General features: G+C 42.6%; 1 protein-coding gene across 1 annotated transcript in view; it reads right to left on the bottom strand.

Moving 5' to 3' along the window:
• Positions 1 to 13419, bottom strand: part of LOC109938430 (probable ATP-dependent RNA helicase DDX60) — a 144997-nt gene that overhangs the window by 117207 nt on the left and 14371 nt on the right. Inside the window, exons 3-5 of the mRNA XM_048594078.1 lie at positions 11773 to 11962; positions 9321 to 9677; positions 957 to 1073 (exon numbers count right to left, since the gene is read on the bottom strand). Coding sequence (XP_048450035.1) covers positions 957 to 1073; positions 9321 to 9677; positions 11773 to 11962 — 664 coding nt within the window. The remainder of the gene's footprint in view (positions 1 to 956; positions 1074 to 9320; positions 9678 to 11772; positions 11963 to 13419) is intronic.

The following is a 13419-nucleotide window of genomic DNA, read 5'->3' as shown; positions in this document are numbered from 1 at the left end:
CATTCAAACTGGTTGAAAAGTTCACCTCAGTAATTTTACCATGAAACAATCATTTGTGCGTATTAGTAGACCATTCAGCCCCCTTGAGACTGCTTCACCATTCAATAAGATCATGGCTGATCTGATTCCAACTTTAACTCCACATTCTCACCTACAACAGATAACCCCTCACAACTCTGCTTACCAAGAATAATTGTGAAAGCCCATCTGGTCTACTCATGCCCTTTAGGGAAGGAAATCTGCCATCTTTACCTGGACTGGCCTACATGTGACTCCAGACCCACAGCAATGCAGCTGCCTCTTAACTGTTCTCTGAAATGGCCCTAAAAAGCCGTTCACCTCATGGGCAATTAGGAATGGGCAACCCAGCAATGCCCACGTTCCATTAAGGTATAAGTAAAATGGGAAACACAGACTGAAAATTGCAGAGAGATAATTCATAAAATCCCTACAGTGTGGAACCAGGCCATTCAGTCCACACTAACCATCTGAAGAGGATCCCACCCATCCCTGTAACCCTGCATTTCCCACGGCCAGGCCACCTGGCCTGTACATCTTTAAACCATGGGTAGAAGCCCACGAGACATGGGGAGAATGTGCTAATGCCACACAGACAGATGCCTGAGGTTGGAATTGAACCCAGATCCCTGGCACTGTAAGGCAGCACTGCTAGCTACTGTGCCACCCCTTTCAAGTGATGTAATTCAACAGAGAAGTATAAAGAAAGATTTACACTTACACTGTACATGTAAGGATCTTTGGGCATCCCGAAGATCGTCATCCCGAAGATGGCAAGTTTGAGGCAGAGTATGAGGAAACAGGTAGGGTATGATGAATAGGAATGAAAGCATCCATAGAGTATAAGGGGAAAAAAATTGTCTTTTTCCGAGATGCAGAAAATACTTAGTTTTAAATAGTCAGTCATCATTTCACAGTTAAAAAGAGAGCGATCCTACCTCTTTCTGCATTTGTTTTGCCAGTTTTTCTTTATTCGGGGTACAAAACACTTGGTCGTAAATCGAAGGAGCAACCTGCACCAGCCATTCATGGGTAACTTTTAAATCTACTTCATACTGCAGCATTAGAGGGGAAAATAAAAGAAAAACTCCAGTCAACTTGACAACTAGGTGATGAAAAACACATTCACTTGAAACATATACACTCTGAACAACATAACACCTGGACGTCAGAGAAAGAGAAGACTTTCATTTGAGCCTGTTCTACCATTCAATCTGATTGTGGCTGATCCAGACCTTAACCCATTGCAATTACTCTTGTCCAAAAGGAAACACTTTCGCCATTCTTTATCCCATACACAAAACCAGTGATAAACATTTGGGGTAGAAATTTGTTCCAGCCTGTTTCTGAGACACAAAACCAAACATGCAATGCACCGTAAAACAGGAGGAACTAAACTCAGAGATAACAAGAACTGCCGATGCTGGAGTCAGAGTCATCACAGTGTGGAGCTGGAGGGACACAGCAGGTCAGGCAACATCAGAGGAGGAGGAAAGTTGACGTTTCAGATGAAGGGTCCAGGCCCAAAACGTCGACTCTCCTGCCCCTCTGATGCTGCCTGACCTACTGTGTTCTTCCAGCTCCACACTGTATTGACAGGAATCAAACTCACCTGGACTTGGATCTTGGGAACTCTTAACACTAATTTATGAAGGATTCTGGCATCTGTCACAACTCCAGAGGCCTCTCCTCCATTACCATGATATCAACTTGGAGTTGCAGCCCTCAGATGAGCCCCTTAGGGGTTAAGAGGGTGTGGTGGAGGAGTCAGGGAGGCAAGGTCACAGCCTAAATCAAAAAATCTCAGGTATTCTTCTCCTGAATCCACTCTGAACCATACTGGTGGTAGTTACTTACTAGACTGCACACCAACCATAGATCAGCCTCAAGCTATGGAGGCATTCATCCTCTGGGCAATTGTCTTGGGTGGTACGGTGGCTCAGTGGTTAGCACTGCTGCCTCACAGCACCAGGGGACCTGGGTTCAATTCCAGCCTCAGCTGTCTGTGTGGAGTTTGCATGTTCTCCCTGTGTCTGCGTGGGTTTCCTCTGGGTGTTCTGGTTTCCCCCAACAGTCTGAAGATGTGCAGGTTAGGTGGATGGGCCATGCTAAATTGCTCTGTAGTGTCCAGGGATGTGCAGTTTAGGTGGATTAGCCATGGGAAATGTGGGATTTGGGCATGGGGCGGGGTCTGTGTGGGATGCTCTTTGGATAGCTGGTACAGACTCAGTTGGCTGAATGACCTCTCCCTGCACAGTAGTGAATCTATGAATCTATCTCCCTCTGAGTTCAAAGTATTTGGCAATTTTGCATTTGCTACTTTATGAGGGAGCTCTAAAGACTCAACTCTGAGAAAAAAAAATGTGTTTTCATCTCTGTTTAGAATGGCTGCCAGCCTTATTTTTAAACTATGACCCTTAGTTCAGATTATCCCACAAGAGGAAATATCTTTTCAACACCCAGTCAAGTTATCTCTCACTTAAATCACCTCTGACTCTTCCAAATTCCAGAGGGTACAGAGACTTTCCTGTCTAGCCTTTCCTCACAAGGCAATCCACTCATTCAAGGAATTAGTCCAGTAAACCTCTTCTGAATTTCTTCTAACTCATTAACAACCTTACAGTGACTAACACTGTAAACAGTATTCCCGATGCAGATGTATCCCACCATGGTAGATAGTGAACTTTGAATTTAATAAAAACAATCCAGAATAAAAACGTAACCTAACATTGACCATGTAACCAGTGAATTGTCATAAAAACTTATCTGGTTCACTAATGTCCTCTCGGGAAGGAAATCTGCCATCTTACCCCGTCTGGCCTATAATTCCCTCGATAATTTATGCAAGGGATTTAACACCAGTTTGAAAACTTGAATTAACAAAGCTAGAAGTGAAAGTTGATTTCTGAAAAAATACAATTGGCCATGAAGCTGTTAGATTGTCATGGAAGCCAACTGATTCCCAGTTGTCTCAATGGACTGAATGGTCTACTTCTGCTCCAATGCCTAAGTCTTATGGCCTTTTTTTAGGGGCAGTAGCCTGCCTTCTAGATCTGACACCCAGCCTTTACCACTAGCAAGGTATACGTACCTGATTGGCAATGTTTATGTTTGCTCCCATAACATTAGAATTGGCTGTGGATAACATGGTATTAGAAGATACAACAGGCACTTATTACAGCTCCAGGTTTAAACAAATGTTACACTCACAGGCACTTCAGTGTCTTGGTTAACATTGAACTTTTCAGTTACAGACAGTAGCAAGCTTCCTTCAGTGTATCAGCTTCAAGTTATGATGGAGTCTGACATCTTTATTCCCTCAGGTCACATGCTATGATATAGTGATAATATCATGAGCTGTCTCTTAAAGGTATACTGCATGACAACTGTGAAACATAACACAAAATTGACTTTCCTGATTGGAGCTTTCATATGAAGTTAGGAGCAGGAGTAGGTCATTAGCTCATCGAGCTTGCCCTGCCATTCAATATGATGATGGTTGATCGAACACTTCAATGTCTTTTACTCATCCAATCCCCTTTATGCCACTGGTAATCAGAAATCTATCAATTTCCACCTTAAACACACTCAAAGACTGAACCTCCACAGTCCTCAGTGGGAGAGGATTCCAAAGGTTTACGACTGAGTAAAACAATTCTCCTTATCTCAGAACTAAGCCGTATTTCTGTTACTTTAAAATTGTGTTCCTTGGCTCCTGACTTCCCGACCAAGGGGAAACATCTTACCTGCATCTACCCTGTCTATCCTTTACGTATTTTGTATGTTTCAATGAGATCATCTCTCAGACTTCAAAACTGTAGGGAATACAAGCTCACTTTGCCCAATTTCTCTTCAAGTCCAGTGAACCTTTGTTGCACTCCCTCTATGGTAATAGTATCTTTCCTGAAATAAGGAGACTAACATTACACACAGATGTGGTCTAAGCAAGCCCCTGTACAACTGAAGGAAGAAATCATTCCTCCTGTACTCAAATCCTCTTCTGATAAAGGTGAATATTGCCATTCACCTTCCTAGCCTTCATGTGAGTCAGCCTTTGTGGTGGAAAATGTATAATCCATCAGACTAATAAACAAATACGTACATTATCAAATCAGTCAGCCCTTTAATGGCTGCTAGGCAGAAGAGAAGGCAAAAATATTTCAGAATACTTATCGTTTTCCTTCTTCCATGCTGAAGTAATAGTTGGCTATTAAAGTTCAAACCATTTACTCAGTTCTCTCAGACTGCTAATCAGCTGAAGAGGAAGACCTCATTGTCAGCTTCTTAGGATAATAAGGGGTAGGCAATAAATGCTAACCAATGATGCCTATATCCTAGGGACAGGAGTAAAAAAAGGACATATTGACTAGGGGTATTCAAAATCATGACAGGTTAAGACAGAGTAGATAGGGAAATTCTTTCCCATTGGCCAGTATGAGTATACCTTTCAGAAACATTTTCACAAGGTCATCACTGTATCACAGCATGTAGACCTGAAGAAATAAAGGTCTCAGACTCTATCTTGACTGGGATAACTTGAAGCATGATATGCTACGAGAAACAAGCTCTCCTGTGGTGGCTTGATAGACTAACTTCAGTTCAGATGCTGTTGTATCTGTGAATGTGATGTTGGTATATAATGGCTAACTGCAATAGCCATCAAAGAATCCCCACAGTGTGGAAGCAGGCCATTCAGCCCATTGACCCTTCAAAGGACATCCCACACAAGCCCAGTCCATCCCTGTAACCCTGCATTTTCCATGGCTAATCCACCTACTAGCCTGTACTTCCCTGGATGCTATGGCAATTTATCATGGCCAATCCACCTAACTTGCACGTCTTTGGACTGTGGTTGGAAATGGGAGCAAATCTGCACAGATGTGGGGAGACTGTGCAAATTCCACAGAGACAGTCACCCAAGGGTGGAATTGAACCCAGGTCCCTGGGGCTGGGAGGCAGCAGTGCTAACCAGTGAGACACCACATTATCCTTAACTAGTTTCTTACTTTACAAGGGATAACATAAGCACTGCTATATCAGGTGGTATATCCAGCTGTCTACAAAGAAATGATTCCGACAGAAGGCTTTACGATATAAAGTCACAGATTCAAAGTCTTTGTCAAAAGAAATAATGATGGCACAAGGAAGAATATGTTCACACAGCAAATGGTTAGGATCTGAAATGTGCAGCCAGAGGGTGTGGTAGAGATAGGGTCAATCAAGGCTTTGAAGAGGAAATTGGATCACTGTCAAAAAATGAATAATATGCAGGGTTATGGAGATATTGCAGGAGCATGGTACTAGGTACATTGTTCCTTTGGAGAGTCGGCATTTGAAACAGATGCAGTGGGCTGAATGGCCCTCTTCAGTGCTATAACCATTTGGTGATTGTGAGTTGTTTTAGGTGGTCACTAAAAAAATGACCTAGCATTAGGTCTGATGTCGCTCAGCTGTAGTCCGATCACATAATGTTACACTTTTACATCGATCCTTGTTTCATCCATTCCATCTGTCCAACATCTATTCATTTACCTTATCATTGCTGTCTGTGTGAGAGCTTGGGGGTGCAGATTGACTACACTGTTTGCTTACTAGAACAGAAGAACATAAGAACATAAGAACTAGGAGCAGGAGTAGGCCGTCTGGCCCTTCGAGCCTGCTTCGCCATTCAATAAGATCATGGCTGATCCTTTCGTGGACTCAGATCCACTTACCCGCGTTCTCACCGTATCCCTTAATTCCGTTATTGTTCAAAAAAAATCTACCTTTTTTTTGAAAGCGTTTACTGAAGTAGCGTCAACTACTTCACTGGGCAAGGAATTCCATAGATTAACAACCCTCTGGGTGAAGAAATTCCTTCTCAATTCAGTCCTAAATCTGCTCCCTCTAATCTTGAGGCTATGCCCTCTTGTCCTAGCTTCACCTGCCAGTGGAAACATCCTCTCTACTTCTATCTTATCTATTCCCTTCATAATTTTATATGTTTCTATAAGATCCCCCCTCAATCTTCTGAATTCCAATGAATATAATCCCAATCTACTCAGTCTCTCCTCATAAACCAACCCCCTCAACTCCGGAATCAACCTAGTGAACTTCCTTTGCACCCCCTCCAGTGCCAGAACATCCTTTCTCAAGTAAGGAGACCAAAACTGCACACAGTACTCCAGGTGTGGCCTCACCAGCACCTTGTACAGCTGCAACATAACCTCTCTGCTTTTTATTTCAATCCCTTTAGCAATGAAGGACAAAATTCCATTTGCCTTCCTAATTATTTGTTGTACCTGCAGACCTACCTTCTGTGATTCATGCACAAGGACACCCAGGTCCCTCTGCATAGCAGCATGCTGCAACTTTTTACCATTCAAGTAATAATCCTTTTTACTATTACTCCTACCAAAATGTATGACTTCACATTTATTTACATTGTATTCCATCTGCCAGACCTTTGCCCACTCACTCAATGTATCTATGTTCCTCTGCAAAGTTTCACAGTCCTCTGCACACTTTGCTTTGCCACTCATCTTAGTGTCATCTGCAAACTTTGACACCCTACACGTGGTCCCCAGCTCCAAATCATCTACATAAATTGTAAATAATTGCGGTCCCAACACCGATCCCTGAGGCAGACCACTAGTCACTGGCTGCCAGCTAGAATAGCACTCATTTATCCCCACTCTTTGCTTCCTGTTAGTCAACCAATCCTCTATCCATGCTAATACTTTACCCTTAATGCCATGCATCCTTATCTTATGCAGTAGCCTCTTGTGCAGCACCTTGTCGAAGGCCTTTTGGAAATCTAGGTACACCACATCCACTGGGTCCCCATTGTCTACCTCGCTCTTAATGTCTTCATAGAATTCCAAAAGATTTGTCAAGCATGACCTGCCCTTCATGAACCCATGCTGCGTCTGCCCAACGGGACAATTTCTATCAAGATGCCTTGCTATTTCTTCCTTGATAATAGACTCAAGCATCTTCCCCACTACAGAGGTTAAGTTAACCGGTCTATAATTCCCCATCTTTTGTCTACTTCCCTTTTTAAACAGTGGCGTCACATTTGCTGTTTTCCAATCTGCTGGGACTGCCCCAGAGTCCAGCGAATTTTGGAAAATTACCGCTAGTGCACCTGCTATTTCTCCCGCCATCTCTTTTAGTACCCTGGGATGCATTCCATCAGGGCCAGGAGACTTATCAATCCTTAGCTCCATTAGCTTGCCCAACACTACCTCTTCCGTAATTATGATTGTTTCCAGGTCTTCACCTACCTTCGTCTCTTTGTCTATTACTGGCATGTTATTAGTGTCCTCCACTGTGAAGACCGATACAAAATACCTGTTCAATGCCTCGGCCATTTCATCATATCCCATAACCAAATTCCCCTTCTCATGCTCTAAAGGGCCAACGTTTACTTTCGCCACTCTTTTTCGTTTTATATATTTATAGAAACTTTTCTCATCTGTCTTTATATTCTGTGCTAGTTTTTTCTCATGTTCTATCTTACTTTTCCTTATAGCTCTTTTTGTGACTTTCTGTTGACCTTTAAAGTTTTCCCAATCTTCTCGTTTCATGCTGTTTTTGGCCACTTTGTATGCCTTCGCTTTCAATTTGATAGCCTCCCTTATTTCTTTAGACATCCATGGCAGATTACCTCTTTTCTTACAGTCCTTCCTTTTCATTGGAATATACTTTTGCTGACCACTTTGAAAGATTGCTTTGAAAGTCCTCCACTGCTCGTCAACTGTCCCACCATAAAATCTTTGTTTCCAGTTTACTTTAGCCAAGTCCTCCCTCATTCTATTGTCGTTCCCCTTGTTCAAGCACAGGACCCTGGTATTGGATTTTATCTTCACACTCTCCATCTGTATTCTAAATTCAACCATACTGTGATCACTCCTTCCAAGAGGATCCCTAACTATGAGGTCATTAATTATTCCTGTCTCATTACACAGGACCTACCTGACTCTTTATTCAATTGATTGCAAAACACTTTGGGACCTAGAATCATAGAATATCTACAGTGCAGAAAGAAGCCATTTGGCCCGCCCAGTCCGCACCGACTCTCCAAAGATCATCCCACTGAACCCAGACCCTTACCCTAGCCTCATAACTCTGCACATCCCATGGCTAATCCACCTGCTCAGACAAAATGCTGGAATTTCCTCTTTAAGGGTATTATGGCTGTCCCGACACACCAAGAACTGCAGCGGTTCAAGAAGGCAACTCAACTTCTCAAGGGCAACTAGGGACAGGCAATAAATGCCCATCTCCCACGAATGAATGGAAAAAGAATCATAGGAGGCTTGTTAGGCAAAATTTGACTCTAAATCTAATGAGGTAAGATGGCACAATGTTTAGTAAAGAAATAGACTTTTTGAGTAGCGTCTTTCAGGTGGAAAGAGATAGGGACAGAGTTGGAAGCATATGGGAAGATAATTCCAGAGCTTGGGGCCTAGGTAATAGATGGTGCAGCAACCAATAGTTAGTGGTTTGAAACAAGGTTGCACCATTAAATGAGCTCAGAAGGGTTACAGGATTGGAGAGTTTTCCACAAATAGGGAGGAGCTGAGGTCACGAAGAGGTTTGTAAACGAGGAGGAGAGTTTCAAAAGTAGCAAGATAACAAATCAATCAGCAGATGATGGAGAGTCCAGCAGACATACAGATATGAAAAACATGTACATGTATAGCTTTATAAGTTAATTTAGTTATGTACCTACATATCTATCAATCTCTCAGTAATTGATGGAAAGAGAGTTAAAAATACATAGAATCATACAATCATAGATATGTACAGCATGGAAACAGACCCAGCATGTCCATGCTGACCAGGTATCCTAAATTAACCTAGTCCCATTTGCTAGCATTTGGCCCATATCCCTCTGAACCCTTCCTATTCATGTACCCATCCAGATGCCTTTTAAATGTTGTAATTGTATCCACCTCCACCACTTCCTCTGGCAGCTCATTCCATACACACACCACCTTCTGCATGAAAACATTGCCCTTTCGGTCCCTTTTAAATTTTTCCCCTCTTATTTAAACCGCTGCCTGCTAATTTGGCCTCCCTTACCCTGGGGAAAAGACCTTGCCTATTCACCCTATCCATTCCCCTCATTATTTTACAAACTTCTATAAGGTGACCCCTCAGCCTCCGATGCTCCAGGGAGAATAGCTCCAGCCAATCAGCCTCTCCCTATAGCTCAAACCCTGCTACCCTCATAACATTCTTTTCTGAGCCCTTTCAAGTTTAACAACACCTTTCCTGTAGCAGGAAGACCAGAAATCTATACAATTGTTGTTTACCGTCTTGAACTTTGACCTCATGGTTGACTTGCTGCAAACGTGATACGCATAAACTCGGAGAACGTCCCAGCTCATTCCAGAAGACAGGACAACGTTTATTTTGTTCCCCAGTGCGTGGAACATGAAGATCTGGAACATTCCAGATGCACACTTCCCACTCCAACTGCTGGTAAAAGCTTTGTCGGAGATCATCACGAAATAAGGATGGTTCTCATTCAAGAACTGTTTCCACTTTGGATCAAAGCAGTTAGAGAAATTTGTAAGGACTGGGACTTTGGTGTTGTGCTGAAGGTGGAGAATCAGTGCAGTCCTTACAGAGAGGTAAAGGGGACTTTGGTTCCATATACTTTCAGCATCCTGTAAAGAAAACATGGAGAAAACCAAGATTAATGAAACAGGCTTTTTTTTCGTTTTGCTATTTATTCAGTGTTGCTGGCTGGGCCAACATTTATTGCCGGTCCATAATTACCCAGTCAGCAGCTAAGAGATAGCCACATTGCTGTAGGTCTGGAGTCACATGTAGACCAGACCAGGCAAGGTTGGCAGATTTCCCTCCTTGAAGAACCAGATGGCAGTGGTTAGATTATCCCAATTAAGGTAGTTTTCTAATTTCAGAATTTGATTGAATTTAAATATATCTTAAATTTAAATTCCACCATCTGCCACTGTGGTGACATTGAATGTAGGTCACCAGGACTAGGGTCTGTACTCATCATCGAGTGACATTAATTCTACACTACCACCTCCACCATTCCATTGCATGTTCTTGCCAGGGTAATGTCCTGGTCCAAACCATCTTCACCTGCTTCATCAATGACCTTCCCTTCCCAGTGTGTATCATCTATTAAGTGTTGGCTGTGGATGTTTTTGGATGTGGAGTCAACCAAGCTGGCTGCACTGACCAGGTTACATGCTGCAGAATTCCTAGCCTATGATCTGCTCTTGAAACCATTGTATTTATATTGTGAGTCCAATGGTAACCCCACCACCTCCTGGGTTGTTATAAATCTTTATCATTTAGCTTTGGAACCCAGTGCCTGCTACCATTAGAGATAGTAGGAACTGCAGATGCTGGAGAATCCGAGACAACAAGGTGCAGGGCTGGATGAACACAGCAGGCCAAGCAGCATCATAGGAGCAGAAAGGCTGACGTTTCGGGCCTAGACCCTTCATCAGAAAAGGCCTTTGCTGATGAACAGTCTAAGCCCGAAACATCAGCCTTTCTGCTCCTATGATGCTGCTTGGCCTGCTGTCTTCATCCAGCTCTACACCTTGTTGTCCTGCTACCATTAGGCTTTTTCCTCAAGATTTTCCAGATCACACTTCTTCCCCCAATTCCATTATGGCCTGTTCCCCCACTAGACTCTGAAAATGGATTGGTTTGAGCTGATATTTTTTAAGGTCATGTTTGTGGAGCTAAGGACTCCCTATGTCTTCCTTGTCAGAGCTACACTGCAGCTCCCTTTCAGGGTTAAAAAGAACAGTTCCCAATTTAACTGAGAACTTAATTTGGGCTTTTTATTCAAGAGTCGGGTTCGTAGGTGAGCACAACAGAGCTGGAGTGCTTTATTCGCCCCTCCAACACCACTTTAATCTTGACCCTTCCCTCTCTTCCTGTCATTCCTTTATTGTTATTGCTGCATTGTCCCCAGGGGGTCGTGCTTGTCAAGAAAAGAAGAGGGGATTTTTTGATGGAGGGAGTGGCCTCGTGGCATTATTGTTAGACTGGTAATTTAGAAACTTCAGATCTAATGCTCAAACCCCATCACGGCAGACGGTGGAATTTGAATCCAATGAAAATCTGTAATTAAGACAATGAAACTGTTTTTGCTTTATTAAAACTCCTTTAGGGAAGGAAATTGCTGCCCTGGGACTGTAACTCTCTGTCCACAGCAATGTGTTTGACTCCTAATTACCCTCCGAACTTGTCCAGCAAGCTGCTCAATCACTCAAAAGTCTCAATAAAGAAATGAAACAGGATGAACCACTTGGCATTGACTTAGGCATTAGAAATGACAACAGTAAACACATCCCTGCCAATATTGCATAAGGGAAAGGGCTGGGTTCTTCCCCGGTGGTAGCTTTTGAACTTGGAAAGGGTCCTCCTGTTGTGCTAAACTATAGATTAAACCCCAGTAAATTGTTGAGCTTTCTTTCTGCCTATTTCGAGATTTGGATATCGGTTTGTTAAACCTTGCTCTCATTCAAAAGCTAAAATATCCTACCCATAAAGGCAGGTGAACTATTTGTAAGTTTGAGGACTTTAAAATGAACCTTTTCAAGGCTATGGGAAGGGAGCAGGCCAAGAAGCAGCACAGACACAATGGGTCAAATGGCCTTGTTCTGTGATGTAAGATTCTGATTCTGTGCTTTGATGTGCAAATCTTCATACAATTCCCAGCACTGTGTCCACCCATATTTATATAAAACCAAGGAAGTACACATTTCTTACCTTAAAGAATGTAATGACGAACTTCGCTTTCTTCTCTGTCAAGTCAAACAAGAAATTCTCCACCAGGTAAAAGAAGTGCAAATTCTGTCCAGGGACAAGAGTCGTCTCGTGGATGTATGTCATCATTAAGGAGTCGCCGTCAATGACAAAGAACTCAGACTCCACAAAGTCACGGAGTAAGCTCACCTTCCTGGTCAGGAAAGATAACAACACAGCAATCCAGTCATGTCAGCTCCAAACGTGGAGGAAGAATAATCTGCACCGTCCTCCATTCATAAACACACTCAGAGTCACAACATCACAGGACCGAATGCTACAGCAGGAGGCCACACTGTTTAAGAGCCGTGCAAATTCCCCCATACTCCCTCCGTGTAGCCTGTCAAAATCTTTCTTTCTGAGGATTTCTCATATATCCTTCTGAAAGTTGGGAAGAATTTTATGTGCCCCTCCCACGCCCGCCAGTTGATCTTCAGGGAAGAGGAGGAAATTTCCTGATGCCTACTGAGGTATCCCAAGCCCATCTTTAATGTTACTGTGGGCATGCTGCCTGCTGTATCAGAGAGTCTATTCCAGGTCTTGACGGTTCTGTGTAAAGAAGAGATTTCTAGTGTCAGTTGCATTTTTCTTCCTAATTTAAACTTGAAATTGTTTGTCCTAAAATTTGGGTGAAACAATTTTCAGGACGAATCTGTTGTATACAGTTGACAAACCTCTTCTTTGCTATAAGATCATCTCTAAAGCTTTCTCTTCTATGCAACAGAGGCCACATATCCCCATTTCCACATTATTGAAGCCCCTTAAAATTACAGATGCAAGTCGATGAGTTCTGTCTGCTCTGCCTCCAATAGTTAAATAGTTTCTGTGTGTTGTGTCTTGAGAAGCAATGATGATTGCATAACTTGAACAACCAGGTTGTGTGTGATTGTCTGACAAAGTTGTGTTGCAAAGTGTATCATTCTGAAACCTATGCTGTCAACAGCTTTGTAAAATAAAGGAATTGAGCTCAAAATGCAGAATGTTTTATTCCAAATGACTTCATCAGTTTCAGCATCATTCCTGATATTTTTCCTTCTCCCTTTCAATGTGTTTAGTTTTCCATTTTCATGCTTTAAACTTCATTTGAAATGACTCAATTGATTTAAATGCTTTTTCATCTTACATTCCTTTAGTGAAGGAAATCATATGCCCCTCCCTGGTCTGGCCCACATGTGACTCCAGACCCACAGCAATATGGTTAATTCTTAACTGCTCTCTGAAATTGCCGAGCAACCAACTCAGTTGTATTAAACCATTACAAAGTCGAAATAAAGGGATGAAAATGCGTACCTAACAGCATTATAGGCATTCAAGAACTGGCTAACACTTGAAGAAACCACCTTGTCACCACCTTCACCAATGTAATCAAGGATAGACAATGGCTGAAGGCTACATCGTGTGATTGAAAACTAAACTGCTAACCAGCTTGCCCTGATATCATGTCTTCTCTCAGTCTGGTTTCAATATGAAATCTGATCACTGTTACACTGTTATCAATACACACACACAGATACAGACACACACACAGACACACAAACGCACAAACACACACTCTTACACTGCCATTAACACACACACACACACACACACACACACACACACACACACACA

The sequence above is a fragment of the Rhincodon typus genome, chromosome 3 (assembly GCF_021869965.1).
Source record: "Rhincodon typus isolate 14 chromosome 3, sRhiTyp1.1, whole genome shotgun sequence".
Taxonomy (NCBI): domain Eukaryota; kingdom Metazoa; phylum Chordata; class Chondrichthyes; order Orectolobiformes; family Rhincodontidae; genus Rhincodon; species Rhincodon typus.
Note: the sequence above shows the minus strand (reverse complement) of the source record. Positions and strands in the feature narration are given on the sequence as shown.